This window comes from Pelodiscus sinensis, chromosome 3, assembly GCF_052426305.1.
Source record: "Pelodiscus sinensis isolate ZL-2025 chromosome 3, ASM5242630v1, whole genome shotgun sequence".
NCBI classification, from domain to species: Eukaryota; Metazoa; Chordata; order Testudines; family Trionychidae; genus Pelodiscus; species Pelodiscus sinensis.
Genome location: NC_143054.1, coordinates 115,516,797 through 115,534,954, shown reverse-complemented (window position 1 = coordinate 115,534,954; position 18,158 = coordinate 115,516,797). Strand labels below are relative to the sequence as shown.

Here is an 18,158-nt window from a genome sequence, read left to right as displayed (position 1 = left end):
AAGGGGAAAGTTGAATTAAGATACGCAACTCCAGCTACATTAATTACATAGTTGAAGTTGAGGTATCTGGAGGTTCCACACGGTCTTCACAGCAGAAGGTCAACGGGAGCAAATGTTCCCATAGGCTTCCCTTACTCCCCATGAGGAGCAGGAGTTCCAGCACCATCGGGATGCCCTCCGAGTTCAATTTAGTGACTCTTTACTAGACCTACTAAATCAAACTCCGAAAGATCAATCCTACCAGCATCGATCTGCCCCACAGTGATTAAGTGGCCTCAGATGCATGAATTGGGGGAAGACAGGCAATCAGCCCAACCAGACCATTCTTAGTGGATTGGATCGTGTAGGCGAGCTCATACAAAAGAGCCATGGGAGGAGAAGATGCCCCTCAGAACCTTTAGCCAAGTGGTTAGGACACTCAGTTGGCATGTGGGAGACCCCTGACTCGAGTTCCTCTTCTGCCTGATGCTTACTCTAGCTATCAGGTGATAGGACAGACTCCAATGGGGTTCACTCAGTCTCTCCTGTTGAAACTGTTCCACTCTAGGTTATGAAAAGATACATGGAAGCAGAGAGCTGGATCCTGGTTCTTTCACATCCCAGGTGAATGCTCTCCTGGAGAGGGTACAGAGCTGAGAACCACAAGCAAAGATAAGTACTCTTGATAACCCAGACTTAGCCACCTATATCTCTGTGAGAGGCAGACTTGCCCACCCCCACACCATATTGGCATTGCTCATTGGCTAACAGAGGCAGCTTGATACTCAGCATGCTGGCTTTTGTGGATTACAGTCTAAGGTACCTATCTCTCCCCATTCACTGTACAGGGAACTTAGACTCCCAACATACTGCTGTTCCTGCGATTTTTCATGGTGCCTAAAAGTTAAGTGCCACAATGCTGAGCATTGCAATGCTTATGTCCCTTAGTGCTGCGTGTCTCAAACTGTGGGTCCCAACCCTCTGGGGGGTTGCGAAAAACTTAGAGGGGGGTCACAAGCAACTTAGAGGGGGGTTGTGGTATCACAAAGTTTGAGAACCCCTGCCTTAGTGCATTTAAGCCTTAGTAGTTAGGAGCAATTCTTTGTATCCATCTTGTGATTTATATTGTTTCTTGAATTGACCTTTCTTCTGTGCAAGATGCTTGAAGCCAACGTACATGGTTATCCATTGTCTGGCAAAATTCCAGGGAATTTTCATTATTTGATTAAATAGAACAATGGGTTACTGCCCCTTTCAGTGCATCAGCTATAGGTAAGAACTAATACTCTCACCAAATTGTCTGATCCCAAGTTGGCAATTATCTCTTTGAAACATTCTTTTCAATTTTCACCAGCTGGAAATTTTGAATAATTTTAAGAATCATAGCAGCTGTTCTCTCTCTGCTCTTTTCAGCGTCCGAAACTGCCACAGCAAGCAAAGGATGGCATTTGTTCAAGTTTGAAAGCCATTTTGGCCATGTGGTAAAAGGGAGATCAACATTATGAATAAAAGTATGGGCCCCATTCTGCAAAGCAATAACACTTACAAGAAGCTGCGGAGCTCTTTATTGTACCATTGAAGTCAATGCTAAAAGTTCTGCTTAATTTAGAGTTGACCATGCAATCAATATGCCTTTAAAATATCTGAATTCATTCCATAAGACCATTTACTTTATTATGTCGTTTTAGTTTGTTTCGTTTCTCCAAATAGAACTTCTATTGATTTTAATAGGCATTCTAAGGCAGAGACTATAGGACCAGGTTAAATGGGCACACACAGAAGAAGTGTACATTGTCATAGGGCCAAAACTAATGACCCTTCAAGCCAATGGACATTTTGCTCAAATAAACTTTGCAGAATTTGGCCCCGTGTTACTCAACAGCATGACTAGCCTGCAGCTCTGTAGAAGAAATAAAGTGAATAAAAATAGCCCATTTAGTGTACTATTTTTATAGAATATATTATCCTCCAACATTCTACTGGCACTAAAAAATTGGAGCAGACTTCACCAAAGAAAGAAAAGAGAAATGAAATTTGCCTGTCTGGTGGAACAATTGTTTCCTGTAACCCTCCCAGAAACTAGTATTTCCAACCCTTCAGCTGTTCATAATTAGAATGTTAGCTTATTAAGTGTCTGGCCAATCTCTCAAAGATGTATTAAACTTCCTATTGCCTCTCACCACTGAATGTTAGCTATATTTTCTATTTTAAATTTAACTTTCCATTCCCCCCATAGATAACTTCAATTTCCTTTACATTTCCCACAGTTTCAATGACATGAGTCAATATATTTTCTTAATTTTCTTGGAAACAAATGGTTTACCTGAGAGTTTTTAAGAAGACTGTTCGACATCATAATCACCTCCCTGGCTTTGGCCCTAGTCCTATTATACACATCATCAAGATCTCAACTTTAAATAAAGAAATAAGCCACACATACCAGATTCTGTGACAAATGAGACTGAAGAGCTAATAGGCCCATAACCATAGGGATTCTTTGCTTGGACTTTAAAATAGTACCTGCAATAAATAGAGTAAAAGCATTAAAATAGTGTTGATTCCCTGATGATAACTCAGCTGTAAAGACTAAAAAGATGGGGCCAGAACAGCAGCTAATGTAAACCAGGGTAGTTCCATTGGGCTCAAGCACCAGAGAGTTTAATGGAGTTATATCAATTTATACTAGTTGAGCTTTTTGGCCCTTTGTTACACACATTTTCACAAAAATTGTACTGACATATCCACATTTGCTGAATAAAAATAAATAATCCAGGCTAATTATAGCCAGTTTGCATCATACAGCATGTCTGAAGGAAGGACTTGCCAAAAGGAATGGAATAAAAGATCAAAACAAGTCATAAGATATGTTCCAATCTCAGTTACAACAATATAAATCCAGACTTACCTCCACTGAGGTCAGTGGCATTCACTATAGATTTAAACTAGCATACCTGAGATAAAATTCTGCATTTTTACATTTCTTTAGAAATGCTACCATTTCTAGATGAACAATATTTGAATAATATGAGAAAAGTTACATATGTTGAGTTTTTCATTTCTCATCAAAGCCCTGATTCAGCTACTGAAGCAAATGCTTAACTTTAAGTGAAAATTCCTAATAAAATTCAAGTGCTTAGCTTTTCTTTTCCATGGAGTCCCCACCCTTGGGAGCAATGTAAGTCAAATGCAAGCCAGTGCTTACAAATTGCCAGAAACCAGGGAGCAGCACTCTTTGGATCAGAGTCATTGCTGAGGCAAGTCATTGGTAAAGCATGTGGACCCATCAGATTTTTGGCAAGATCCTGAGACCATCTATTTGGTGGAAGTGGGGAACCCCAAACCTTCCACTTAGAGGCTGGGGTTTGTTATGGCAAAGCTGACAGGAACTCATAGAGGTTGCTAATCACAGGGCTGCTACTGACAAAACAATAAGATTTCATGTTTGCAAATGCTAAGTTTGTTGCTGAAATGAAACTAAATGTCTGCTCTTCAGAAACAGTACTACAGAAAGCAGGAGGCAATTTAAGTCAGTTACTAGGCAAAAATTCTAACTTAAAATGCATGATTTTTTATAAATGCGTATGTTACGCTTTTCTCTTTTGTTGCTGCTTGCTTAATTCCACTCTTGCAAATAAATAATAATAATAATAATAATCTTTAAATGATGACGCTTTTATCTTTTGTTGCTGCTTGCTTAATTCCATTCTTGCAAATAAATAATAATAATAATCTTTAAATGACAAGTGTTTGGATTTTGATTTTGCATTTCATCCAAATCAAGTATCTCCAGAAGCACAGTGCTTCCTAAAACCATCCATGATCAACATAACTGGGTCAGTGCTCAGAGGGAAGAATGTCACCATATCCCTCGATAATCTTCCATCCAAGCAGTAGGCCAAATGCTTGTGAATCTTACAAAAGCACTGTGTCACATGCTCTGGCTACCGGCCATGGTTAAATACAAAAAGGAAAAGATCAATTCACTTTGGAAATTAGGGGTAGAATTCTGTTTTCAGAGTGGTGATATTAGAGCCCAAGAGAGATCAGCATGGGAGAAAATCGTTAGGAACCTTTGAATCAATTATCGTCTGTGAAAAATGGCAAACTATCCTGATCTTCCTCCTTTGCTAAATCCCTTCCGTAGGCTCCCAGCCTGCTCCAACCTACTATGACCTCTGTTTTCCAGTTCCTCAGCTCCTCTTCTCATCCTTAACAAACCCATACTCACTTTCTGTGTCCTTCTCTCCCAGCCTTTTACCTGAGAGACATTCCCCTTCTCTTCAATGCTACACTTGTTCTTTATTTGCTTTATGGGGCGGGGGAGGGTGTTGAGTTGTGGGGACTGTATGGTACATCCCTCTAAGAGCACTTAGTGGTGGAAGCAACAAGGAAGGGGCTTTTACAGGGGCTACAAGGGTCATAGCAATTCTGGATGCATCCAGTGTGGGGGTTGAGGGGAACACTTTAACTAATACAGCTGGTCTTGGCCTTTGGAGGTAGGTTATTAACCCCCTCTTTGAAAGTAACCAGTTTCTGTGTATATCATACTGGACTAGCCAAAGGATTTTAGGGAATGTTAAGGAGAAGATTCTTTGGATTACACATCAAAGATAACAAGACTTGATTTACCTCAAAACTCTGCCTCTCTCTCCCCCTCCTTCTGCCAACCACCTGCTAAAGAAGTGGATCCCCTTTTATTTCAGTTGGACCATAGCGATCAGTTTAATTCCAGTTTACACGGGCTCTCATTAAGGCCTGCCTTTGCAAGGAGCGGGGCAAGAGACTTCATGTTTTTAAAAAAGCAAAGAGTTTCTCCTTTACCAGACCCAAAGCCTGGTTCCCACAGACCCCTCCAGCTCATCAGCGATGACCATTTCATACCTAGTTAGCTAACTCTTCTGGCCCAATTGGCTGCTGAGAGGAATCAACTTATGCACTAGTATATATAAAAGCCTTTGAGTAACAGATGTATCTCCTGGCACAGGAAAGTGCAGGTGGTCAAAATGTAGTGACATTTTAATAAAAGAGGTCATGCAGCTGAACTACAGCATGTTGACTTCCTTTAGAGCGCACTAGCAGAGAAGGACAGGAGGTATGGGGCACTTACACAAATTAACTGATATTTTATTTTTGATTCATAGGGTTTATTGTCCTATTTATGGACAAACATTGAAAAAGGGGCCAGATTCCAGCTGCATCATGATCCTCCCTTGTATTATAATCTGTAGCAGCTCACATAACAACAGCTTCCAAGGGACTTCAGTCCACTTTGGTTACACCCCTGCTCCCACTGAAAGCACAGCCCTTCACTGGGGCTGGTAAGGGCTATGACACAGGAATTGGTTGTACCATTGCTACACCCATTGGTGATGCTCCCTACGCTCAGGAATCCCCAGAAGAGAAGATCTGGGTAGTTTCCAAAGCCTACATAATACAAAGGGAGGTGAGTAAAGGAGAGAATTTATCTCCCATTGCTTTAAGCCTACAGGTTCTGGTCATATAGTAAATTCAGAATGCAGCCTGGGTGTTATTCCAAAGAACAACATTTGTTTCCGTGTCCTCTCTTCCGCAGCACTTCTCTTGTATGCATATAGCAGCCCTCCCCCCATCTCCAAGTCCTGTCACACCTCTCTTCCAACCAACACCCTACAACTGGACTTCTCAGGAAAGAGAATCCCATCTAATCCCTATTCCAAAAACTACAAAAGAATAGCAAACTCAAAGATGGAGGAAGTGTGAGCATAGCAACACTCTATTACCAAGCATCACTCATATGATTTCTGGTTATATATTTTTGAAATGTCTAAGCATTCCCATCAGATAAGGAGAGATGACCCATTCAAAAACTGACAAGAAGATGAATGGGGCCTACAAGGAAATCATTAATTGAATAAAAAGCCATTCTTCAGCCTAACACCAGCCCTCCATGGTATGCCAATTTTCCCCTCCACCAGTCCTGCTTATGGTATGAAACATATTTATGTTCCTATAAGCAATAAGTTTATCAAAGATCTAAATTTAACAAAGATTGACATGTTCTCAGTTGCCCTCCCACCAGCAAGGTAGGGTTCTACTATTCCATGGGGCAGATCCTCATCAGGTGTACCCCCATATGTCTACCTCATACGTCTGAGGCATCTGTCTCTTTTCTTTCGCTGTGGTCAGAAACCAACAATTTTTGGTCCACTCTTGTTTTCTGCAAACAGTTCTGAATGTACTTAATGGCTGCATGATGCCCACAAATGCAATACACACTGTGGCAAAGAAAGCCACGTGAAAGGGAGGAATTTAGGAAAGTTGTGTTTTCTCTTCATTCCCAACGCAATGCTTTCATTATGCAAGTATCTGCCAATGATTTAAATACTGACCCCTACTTCCTGACGGTGGCCAAGAAGCATTCAGCACAGCCAAGAAGGTGGGGGACCAGAGCACAAAAAACACACAGTGGACGTGTGTTCACTGTAACAGTTAGCTCAAGTGAATACACTTGAGTTACCTTACTCAAGTGAGAGGGACTACAACGTGAAGCAGCACTGATGTTACACAGAGGCATATGCGGCGGGTATCCTAGGCAGGGGAAGGCACTGCCTCACCTAGCCCTGTGCCATGCCTGCTGGCCAGCTCTCTGGAACTGTGGCCCATGGCTCTCTGGAACTCCAGGACCAGGGCAGGCTGGGGCTGCGCTGCACCATCCACTGGCTCTCCAGAGCTCTAGGGCTAGGGAATCATGTTTGCTTTTTCTGAAACAGCGTCACTGTTGACTCATATTTAGCTTGTGGTCCACTGTGACCTCTACATCCCTTTCTGCAGTACTCCTTCCTAGACAGTCGCTTCCCATTCTGTGTGTGTGAAACTGATTGTTCCTTCCTAAGTGGAGTGCTTTGCATTTATCCTTATTAAACTTGATCCTATTTACCTCAGACCATTTCTCCAATTTGTCCAGATCATTTTGAATTATGACTCTATCCTCCAAAGCAGCTGAAACCCCTCCCAGCTTCGTATCATCTGCAAACTTAATAAGCATGCTCCCTATGCCAATATCTAAATTGTTGATGATTAGCAGTTGACAAATCACCATAATTCAACTGCTACATCCCCACTGCATACTAGCTCCAGCATCAGCAGTACTCACGTTTCAACCCTCATCCCCTGAAAGGCCAGTTGAGCGGAAAGCACCACTAAAGATTTCTGTGTGTGGTTGAGAGTCAAGTTGGGGCAAAACAGGAGTCAAAGCTCATGTAATCACTTTACAGAAACCAATTTGATGTGTGTTCCTTTAACCATGGGCTTTTAGCTTGCTTCTCAGGGGAAATGAGAGCATCTTAGTGCCTGTTTTAATTTACACAGCCTGCTAATAGTTCCAGAGGCCTTTACTGCAGCAGTTAAGGGCTGCCTCAGACATACTCCCTTCTATCAGGTCACACCTTCTGAACCAATCACAGGGAAGAGGCTGGGATAGGACCAGCATGATAGCTGAACACCAGTAAATTATCCCTCCCACAGGGAGAATCCACAATGAGGTCAGTGAGGTGGCTTTAAGGCAGCTTTGTTATGGGGTGCAGTACAAAGGTACTGTGACATGGGTTAGGATTTGGTTCAACACCTGCAGTAAAATCTGAAAGAGTGTGTTCCAGCTTAGTTATCTGTTGTAAAGATTCAAATACAGCTGTCAATCAATCACAGTTAACTCAAGCAATTTAATCAAAACAAATTAACTAAACTGAAAAAGTAGTTTTAATTACACTGTTAAAACTAATAGAACAATTTAAATGTATTATAAATATGTTTGATGTTTTTCTTCATTTTTAAATGTACTGCATTCAGTTACAATACAGAGTACAAACTATTCAATGCTCATTTTATATTATTATTTTTATTATAAAAATTTGACTATAAATAGATGACAGCTCTTTGCAGTTTTGGGCAGACAAGAACATAGGGCTACCAGCACATGCAATACCACATTAAATTTGTATCACGTGACATTTTTAGTGTCAAAGAAAAAAATATTTCATCCTAAGAAAAGTCCCTTGGCAAGTGCATCTCAGAACAGGGGCAATTTATAATAGATAATAAATAACAATACAACCTGACAATCCTACAGGGCCTTCTATCTAAAGAATCCAATTAGTTCATTTTATCATCCATTTATCATTTCATTATTTAGCGTTATAGCCAATTTATAAGCTATTTGATATATAATGCTAAACATACTTAAGTTATAGAATTACGTAAGTATATGACTGATGAGTATCTATGAGCAATGAGTGTGTATCAGGTTCACAAATAAAGCATGACTGGAATGCAAGGCCTACAGGCTGAGGCCTGTAAGAATTTAGATTAGCCCTATTAGGCTTTAGGCATAAGAACACTTGACATGAATGGATGACCTAAGAATAACCCTATGCCAATAAGGTTATAAGACTACTATAAAAGATGTGCCAATAACACATTATAGAAAAATGGAATACAATAGATTCAGTGTTTAGTCCCAGTTCACAAGGCAACTGATTGTATTATCATAGAATATCCTCTCACAACGGTAGCATGGACACATGTTGTACGCAGCTGCTAATGGAGAATAAGGTGAATGAAGAAACAACCTATGAAATATACAGCACTGAAGGGGTGTGAAAGCACAACTATAGAAACCATCATCTATATGCACACGGTGTTAGGCATGGCCCAAAGGACAATATAAGAGAGTTCCTTCATTGGGTAAAAGTGGGAAGAGCCCACAGGAAACCCCAGCAGGAACCATCCCTCTATTGATGATCACCAGTAGAGATCAGCAAATGAAATGAATAGGCAACAGCCTTAAAAGAAACAAGAGGAAGCATTTTCTCACACAATTCACAGCCAAACTGTGGATCCCTGCCAAAGGATATTATGAAGACCAAGACTTTAACAAACAGGGTTCAAAAAAGTAGATACATTCAAGGAGGATAGGTCCATCAATGGCTTATCCAGGATGTGTGAGGATGGTGTTCCTAGCCTTTCTTTGCCAGAAGCAAGGAATGGGCAAGAGGGAATGGATCACTTGATTACCTGTTCTGTTTATTTCACCTGGGGTACCTGGCATTGTCCACTGTTGAAAGACAGGATACTGGGCTGGATTAACTTTTGATCTGACCCATTGTGGTCGTTGTTCTGGTCCATTAGACACTAGAACATCTTTGAGGATGTGAGTATGACTACAGTCTTAGTTATCGCATGGTTTTGTAGGATTTTATATTCTCAGGTAATTGTAATTTTACTTATTGCTTCAATAAAACTTGCAGTACGGATAACACTTTGCACCTGTGATTGGGTCTGTGGTGACTATCCTTGGTCTTCATGGGCTCTTGGAATCTCCAAATTTGAGAAAGGCACAAGAGGTGATTTTCACTCTGTTGAGCTTGAAACTGTAGCAACAGGAGCTGAACCCATGATGGTTTAATACTAAATTCAATTTAAATTAGGAAAAGGCTACACTAAGAATCTCAAAATGATTTACAGTCACTAAAGTACATGAAGTGGGATACAATAAATCCTCATCTCCGGTGGAAAACCGAGGCCACTGAACCAGATAGCCAACAACCTGAGCAGGCCCCTGAACAAGGCGGGGGGGACAGTGCAGAATTCTAACTCTGCACAGACTCTCACTGTGGCAGTGTGTGGCCTTGGGCGGAGCCCTCCATGATGCACGGAGCATGTTGCTCCCCTGCCCAGCCTTCAGAACCGCATGAAGCATGTGGTGCTGTGGTCCAGCAGCAATTTAAAGGCCCTGGGGCTCTGGTCACCACCACAGTAGCAGCAGCAGGGAGTCCCGGGCCCCTTTGAATCGCTAGACCCCAGGACAACCACCCTCTTTACCCCCACTGTCGGTGGGCCTGCCACAGAAGCTAACTGAACTGCCCAAGTTCCCATTGCAAAGGCCTGATCAAAACCTCATTGGAAACAATGGAATGATTATTTACTTCAGCAGGCTTTGGGTCTGACTCTCACTGTGGCAAAGTCGTATCACAATGGTTCACAATTCTGGGTGCCCTGAGCAAGACATTACAGAGGCAGAGAAGAGTGCTTTAGTGCAGAAAGGGAATGGGAGCTTGAGAGCACGCCGCTAAAAACCGACTGGCCCCAGTATCCTTTGCAAAAAGCTGATGAGCTATGGGAACAAAGAGGACCTTTCAAGACAGAAGGGCTCTGTTATCTGAAATAGTTTTAAGATGTATTCGTTAATATCATAAGGAGTCTGATCCTGCTCTCATTGAAGTTAATGGGAGGTTTGCTATTGGAGAGGCTCCCACAGACCTCAATGGACATTGAATCAGGTCCTTCATTAGAAAAGCTGATTATATGGGGAGCAGGGGAGAGATGTGGTTTTGGAAAACATTAGAACAAGTCAAAAATTTCTAAGATACTGTAGAATTTTGAGCTGTTCAATGTTCTCCCAACCATGCTATCCAGGGTCTGACAACTGCTTTAAACCTTGGTCTGAAGCTGATCCTTGATTATGTGCTGTACACATGCCAGTTACCAAACTTAAATACCTCTCATGTGGAAAGATGAGCACCCATATCAGCACTGGTGTAGTAAATCTTTCTTAATCAGAGATTTCTCATAAAATGCACACCCTGCTGTGAACATTCCAGTCAAAATTTCTTCCTCCAGTTCATGTTTTCTCAATTAGGTACTCCTCACTCAGTGGTTATGGAGTGGTTTTTAAGAAAAAAAATGCAGTCAATTCCGGTTGTGAATTTGGAATATACATTATATTGGCTAAAGCAGACAATTTTTTTAAACAGAAAACCAACCCCCTTGCCACAGGCAGTACTGTGGTGTGTCTGTTAAAACAAAGTTCCCCTGCAAAGTGCATAGCAGAGGCCATGTCTCAGAACAGAGTTATGGAAATATATCCTTTTTTCCCCTCAGGCTAAAAATTCATATAATTGTTTTACTCAGAATCTCTAGAACCTCCAACCATTGAAATAGGCACTTAAAAACTGGCAAGGAATTTGCCCTGGTATCTAGAATGTGACTTTTATTGTTTATGTGAAAAGCTGTTCAAATTTGGCCATGTGATATGTTTCTGAACATTTCAGTTCACACTTGTTCAATAAAGACGTTAGAATTTGGCCACTAACTTCACTGAAGATTCCATCTGTACAGAGCATGTTCCAGTTCAGAGTTTCAGCAACATTCTCCTTGCAATGGCTGCTCTTAACAGCCAGGAGCCTGCCTGATACCCGGTGCTAGAAACACTCTTGCTAGGTCTACACTCGCGGCTTCTTGCGCGAGTTATATGCAAATGAGGCTAAGCATGGAATATCACCGAGCCTCATTTGCATACCTAATGAGCCACCATTTTTTTCAGAAGAGGCTCTTGCGCAAGAAGGAGTGTCTACACTGCCCTTTCTTGCACAGGAAAAACCCTCTTGCGCAATGCCGTTACACCTATTACTTTTCAGGAAGAACGGCATTGCGCAAGAGGGTTTTTCTTACGCAAGAAGAAGCAATGTAGACACTCCTTCTTGCGCAAGAGCCTCTTCTGAAAAAAATGTGGCTCATTAGGTATGCAAATGAGGCTCGGTGATATTCCACGCTTAACCTCATTTGCATATTACTCGTGCAAGAAGCCGTGAGTGTAGACATAGCCTCTCTGTGGTGCTTTCAGGGTTCACCCTGTTGGTGTCCAGGCAATGTGGAGGAGGTGAGGAGCTATCTGGAGGACACAGAGTGGGAAGACTGGCAGAAGGAGCCAGAATAAGGACTGAAATAAGAAGCCAGAGGAAGTTGGAGAACTAGGACTGGGGCACGGAGCCAAGTGGGAAGGAAGAGGAGCACTGGGACAAAGAACTGCTAGGACACTGGGACATGAAAGTGGAATGAATGAAAACTTAGAGGGCAGATGCTATTGGGGACTGTGAAAAGGACAGGCTTGAGGAGCAAGAAGCAGAAGGGATCTGGGTTGGCAGCAGTCAGGAACAGAAGGGTCTGTAACCACTAGAGTGCACATCCCTCAGAACCTTGGAACATAACCCAGGATTCCTTAACCTCAGTGTTCCTCCTCTTCTAACAAATAGCTGTGAAAGCCACTGACAGAATGCGTGCCTCCCCACTAAAAGCTTAATCGTCACCTCATAGACATTTTATGGGTTGGCACATCTGGCTGTCTCGTATGCCATTCATGTGGGAAGTTATGATGCCTTATTACCGCTGAAGCGCTGGTAATGTTTTGCATTAAAGCTCAAGATTATGAAGATGGAGTACATATTGCTTTTTGGTGTCTGCTAGGAGATGGAAGCAAAAGCCTTACAGAGTGGGTCATCAATGGCATTGCAGGCTATATGAAAGGGGAAAGGTATGCACAAGTCTTTCCCATTAATGCCTTGTTTGTATTCTTTTAAGGGTTTGGGTGGTCAGTGCGTGCTTCTGCAGCCTTCTCTGCTGCCAAGTGAAGTTTCTGTTAGCTGATTTCCTAGTTCTTCATACAGGTTTGGGGGACTTCAGTGGATAGCTCTCCAGGGAGCTGCATCAGTCTGGGAGCCAGAGGGAGAAACTGCACTGCTGAAGCAACTCCTGCCTTCACTGACCCTTCTGAAGAGTGTGGGAGGCTTGGATGTGCTTTGTGTCTATAACAGTTTAGCTTTGTTTAAAAGTTACCAACAGCAAGTACATCAAGAGCAACACTCCATGCTGAGCAATGACAGCAAAACCTGGCATCTGGAAAGGGAAACTCCATGAAGGATTGTGTCATTACTCACTTCCCAGAGCACTCTGTACCCTTTAATAGACTTCAGGCAATTGGATACTGTGAAGAGCACTGCAGCAATGGGGTGTGCATATCTGTGTTACACGAGCAAGCCTTCCTATTGCACTCCCCTTTCTTCTGGGACTCCCATCCTTTCTAGTATGAAGCATACCTCTTAGCCTACAAAAGATGCCAAACTAAAGCACTACCTGTATAACCCTCACTCTCTTGAGCAACACCGGGGAATTGAACTATTGTCCTCAAGAACTAAAAGCATCACGCTTGCCTGCTTGTGCTAAAGAGAGGCAGGCTCTCACATTGAGCGCAGTCACAGATTCATGTCCTCTAAGGATGAGGCTCAGCGCTGGATGCATAAAGAACACTGACTAGTGGGTTATTCAAGTAAAGTGTACAACAAGGGACTGAAATGTGAAATGTGTGTGGGTGATTCAAATGACAGATGATCATAGGATAAAATCTGCTTTAAAGAGGTCTCCTTGCTGCATGAATCACATACAACCATATTATACCCCCAGAATAGATTATGAGCAGGTTATGAATCCCAGGGCCTTGAAAATACTTTAGCTAAGGAATAACTTAGTTAGCCCGTTTGTAGAGCATTGCTGGAGAAGGACGTGACACACACTTTTCCCAAGTGGGTTACACACTACTTCCTAATCAGCAGTAGAAATCAAGCCATCTCTTCCTAGTGCTAGAAGGGGAACACAATTTATAGTGGTTAAAAGTAGGATAATTAAAACCAGTTTTGCCATTCTGAGAGGCAGTATGATGCAGTCAATACAATCTGGAGCTATTGGGCTAGAGACCTTCAGTGACATTGCATAAGCCTCAGAACATATTTAAAATAATGGATGGGGATGGGGAGTGTTCAATAACTCTTATTAATAGTCTCCTACATTGCAATTTATTGTCTTAGTCAGCTGGAGTGGAGCTGCCCCCTCTCCTGCCTGTGGTGTGACAGGTCCAGGTGGTGGGGGTTGCTTTAGCATGGCCAGTGGCTAAACCTAGGGCCTATGTATTCAAGCACCTCATACAAAGGTGTGGTTTTTCAGGGAATTAAATTTTAAATCACACAGGGTGAGATTTTTGAAAAGTTCCTACGGGAGTTGGACATTCAACTCACAATGAGCTTCCGAAGAAGCTGGGAACCTAGCACTTAAGCATTTTTTAAATTCCCTCCCACTGAGCTTTATAAGTTACTGCAAGCCCTTGAAGTGTAGCCAGGAATGAATAAAGTGGCAATACACATTCACCCCATACCATATTTCACATATATATTCTGAAGCTTGCATATGTGCCTTTGACTTTGTAATTCACTTCTCCCATTTGTCTGATAGAGCCAATGTGAAGCATGAGGCACGCAAAGTGTTTTTCATGATTTTATTTTATTTTTTCTGAACAGGTTGCTTGGATTACTTAAATAGCTTGCAGATTACTTTCTGGGCCAAGTTTTTTTATGCTGATCTAGATCAACATATCAGTACTTAAACATATTGCTCATCCACCCAGGGACAATGTCAAGTCTTATGTATTTATAACTAGATGCAGGATTTCTGTAATTTGACTAGATTAGTTCTGTTAGGTCTAGATTTGCTGACAAGCAGATCTGCACAACTCTACTAAGACCACGAAAATGACTAAAGACTAGTGAAAATTGTTTGAAATTAACCAAACTGTTACCTTGTATTTGGCTTCAGATTCTCAATAGGTAAATGAGTAGCCCCTGCAGTCCTGGTTGACCACTTGTTCCTTATAAAATCATCATAAGATGCACTGTAAACCAAGTAACCTGCAAAAGGAAGAGAGAAAAACAGATCAGCCACTAGCATTTCAATCAATGGTATCCTGAGGCTTAGCTGCTTTGAAAAATGTTAAGCATCATAGAGCAAAGACATCAGGGCTCTCTAGTGATGCTTAATATAAAACCTACCCTTTATTCCCTCAGTCAGGGATGTTAAAAACATGTATTTGTGTAAATGCATAACTGCTGAAATGTTAAGTGGTTACATGTTTACATGCAGGCGGCTCCGTGGGAGTTGGAACATGTGGGGAGATGGCTTTAAAGCCAGCTCCCCACAGGCACCAGCTTCCACCTACCCCCCTACTGCCTTTGGTACAGAGGTAGCAAGGGGGCGGGGAGGTGTTGTGCATGTAACCATTATGTTTAACCAATGAGCCTAGGTTTATCAGTTAAACATGTTAACAAGTACACGCTAACATCCCTACTGTGTATCTGCATTCTTTAAAAGTGCTATTTTAAATTATATGGTTATTCACATTTCCAAGGAAGTTGGTTGTTTCTTCAGAGCTGGAGCTTGCACTAGGCCACTATCATTTTTGGTGTGACTACACTGAAGTCAATGGAGTTAAGCCAGGGATGAACTGGACCATTATGTTTAAATAACACTTCAATTGTGACCCAAATTGACTAGTATGAAATAATGTAGTAGATGAGGCTGAAATGTCTTTCTCCACTATTTTACTTTAAAATGTGTTGTAGCCTCAGCTGGTTTAAATTTTCATAGCTTCGCTAACTTTAGTGAGTCTAGCCCTGAGGTGTCAAACTCAGTCTTGATACAACTCCAACATCTTGCTGGTAATTACTCAAGTGAATTTTTTTTTAGACTTAGGGAGACTAATCTATTTCCCCTGACATCAATGGTAAAACTCCCATTAACTTTAATAGGAGCAAGACAACACTTACTACTCACTCTACAAGGTGCTGCTGTTACAAGCTTGATGCTCACTCATTCTGGAGCAAATGCTAATCTCAGCTCTGTATGGGGAAGGCTGGATATTCTGCATTAGAACACTGCATGGAAATCCCATTGAGGTCCCTAAAGCTCAAGTGTAAATGTAAGCACAGAGATCCAGGGTGCATATTAGACCGCAGGAATTTGCTCTGCATTTGAAAAAGAACGGTTTCCAGCATGGATAAAGACCCTGCATTGGTAATGTATGTCAGGCTTTTAAAACAGGAAGAAAAACGTCAAGAAAAACAGCAAAATGGCATCATTCAACTCTGGCAGTGTCAGCTACTCCGTCTGATTCTCCTCCATATGCTTCCAGTTTCATGATGGCGTGACTCTTCTCAAATGAATGGAGCTACACTTTGTAAAAGTGGAGCAGTACAGTCAGATCTACTGTGCTCTCTTTAACACTGTCCTTTTCAAAGGAGCCTCAAAGAGGCAGGGTCTCAACTCCCATTGAACTTCAATTGGGATCAGACACTTTTCTTTCCCCAGGCTCCTGTTAAAATCCCAGCCTAACATCACTCTTGTTTCCTGCCGTTTCCATTAGCCAATACTTTATATTTCCAATTATATCTGAATAGCACAGGGGACACAGACTTTGGGTAATCAAGAGGGCAGGAGCCATTCAGACATTCAGCAGCTCAATGGCCTCCCTTGTGGCCAAAGGCTCATTCTCCTCATACGTGCAGTCCTGGTTTGGGGTGGGGGGAAGAGGTGTCTTTGCTCTGCCTGCTCACTTGTTCCTGTGACAACAGTACTGAAGAGGGCTCCTTGCACTGTTGCAAGCTGGTGACCCCATCCTCCTCCTCGCGGTCGTGGCTGGAACTCTCTGCTCTATCATACTAACCTCCATATTATCGGAATCCCTTCTATGACTCCCAGCATGAAAAACATAGGGAGCAAGGAAAGGGTTTGGGCTAATAGTATGAGTTTACTATATGTAGCTATCATGCTGTACATAGTGAGAAACAACTTCCCATAAAGTAAATCTGCAGTTCATAGGTGGCAGCCAACCTCTCATTCTAGTTCCAGGGCACCAACACATGCAAATTGCCTGAGAAGCACTCAGTACAGGCATTTCTCACAATGACATTTTCAAATACGGTTTCTCTTTCCATTGACTCAGGCAACATTGAACACTGTTTACATTCTGTCCTGTGTGGGTATTTCATTATTTTTTTCTCTGGCTTTAAGCCAGCACACCTGTGTGTTCTCTGTAAATATGGAACAAACTGGAGTGGATGAGTGGGGGAAATCAATAATCTTCTCAACTAGCTGAAAGTTAAATAAAAGCAAGAGGCTATGTGGTCTTGTTAATTTGGTAACATACAGTATTTAAAAAATACGACTAGTGACTTTAGGGCCATGAACAAATATTTTGAACATCTGGAATTCTCTCCCTCCTCCTCACCTTCAATAAATGTCCTTAGGTAGAAAGAAAAATGTGTTTTTCATTCCATCCCGAATGAAAGCAGTTAGTTAAAAATATGCAGCAAAAAATCATGGGTATGCCAGAAAAACCTTTCAAGCCTTCTTTATTCATCGGAAAGAGGGGAAAAGGAGCATAAGCTTGATTTTTAGATGGAAGAGTGCCTACCAATCTCAGAATGCTAGATCAAGAAATTATAACAAGCTATATTATAACAATGACCCATATTACACATAGCTGTAAGAGTGAAAAAGGCAGCAGTTCATCTCAGAAAAAGGTGCCAAGATCCAAGCACTGCATGAATCCCAGGAAAGGTAAAAAGTTGCATCAAACATGGCCAAACATTACTCGTGTGACATATTGCTCTAAAACTAACATAATTAGTGACATTTTGGGTGATGTTTTTAAGGGAACAGTGTTCAGAGAACACTGAAGAATGAAATTCTTTTATTTCTCCACCAACAAGCACAGCACTGGCAGTGGCAGCGCAAGTTTCCCCTCTTCCCCCACAATTGTGTATCAGTGATACAAGGCTACTGGCAATTTCATGGCCCTTCATTTCATGGCTGTCCTGCAGAGGGGCTGCCAGCAAATGAGTTGATCAAGATTCAGCAACAGCAGCAACAATGCAAAAAACAATACAACAGCACAGTCAGTTTCTGCCTCCAAATCATCTGACCCACAAGTTTGGTTTTGCAACATCTCCAAATATTTTTGTTATTTACATATCTCTCTGATCTTTTTTTAGCAAGGTTTGAGATTTCTATTTCAACTTACATTGCGGAGGGGCTTTAATGTGCTCTACAGATAGCGGGAAAGATCTAGTTTAATGTATTTGTTTAACCACCAACCACAGCATGAGAGATTGGCATTTGAACAAACTTTTAAGTCAACATAGTTTGGGTTATGGGTTCCGCAGGAGTTAACCAGCTCCATTTCATTTTTACTGTTTTTATTTATATAAAAAGCTTAAATTTCTCTTTTCGCTCTGCTACAAAGCTCCACAATATTTCTTTTTATACAGAAACAGTTTCATTCTGGCTTGTATTATTAATATTGCTATTATGGCATGCAATAACTACAAACCACAAGAGAAATGGTTCTGTATTTTCCATCCACCATTCCTCCCCTCCCACCCCCAGCTCAGCACCCATTTAATTTTCTTGAGAAAGTGAACATTTATTTCAGAGATTCGAGAAAGAGCTGTGCTAGAAAATAAAAGAGACTGATTTTGAAATGTGAC

The 18,158-nt window shown here is 41.7% G+C and overlaps 1 protein-coding gene across 2 annotated transcripts in view; it reads right to left on the bottom strand.

The window, feature by feature from the left end:
- FNDC1 (fibronectin type III domain containing 1) overlaps positions 1-18,158 on the bottom strand; it is a 130,536-nt gene that overhangs the window by 12,291 nt on the left and 100,087 nt on the right. For both annotated transcript variants that reach the window (XM_075924558.2, XM_075924559.2), the window contains exons 15-16: positions 14,414-14,522; positions 2,420-2,499 (exon numbers count right to left, since the gene is read on the bottom strand). In XM_075924558.2, the coding sequence (XP_075780673.2) occupies positions 2,420-2,499; positions 14,414-14,522 (189 nt within the window). The remainder of the gene's footprint in view (positions 1-2,419; positions 2,500-14,413; positions 14,523-18,158) is intronic.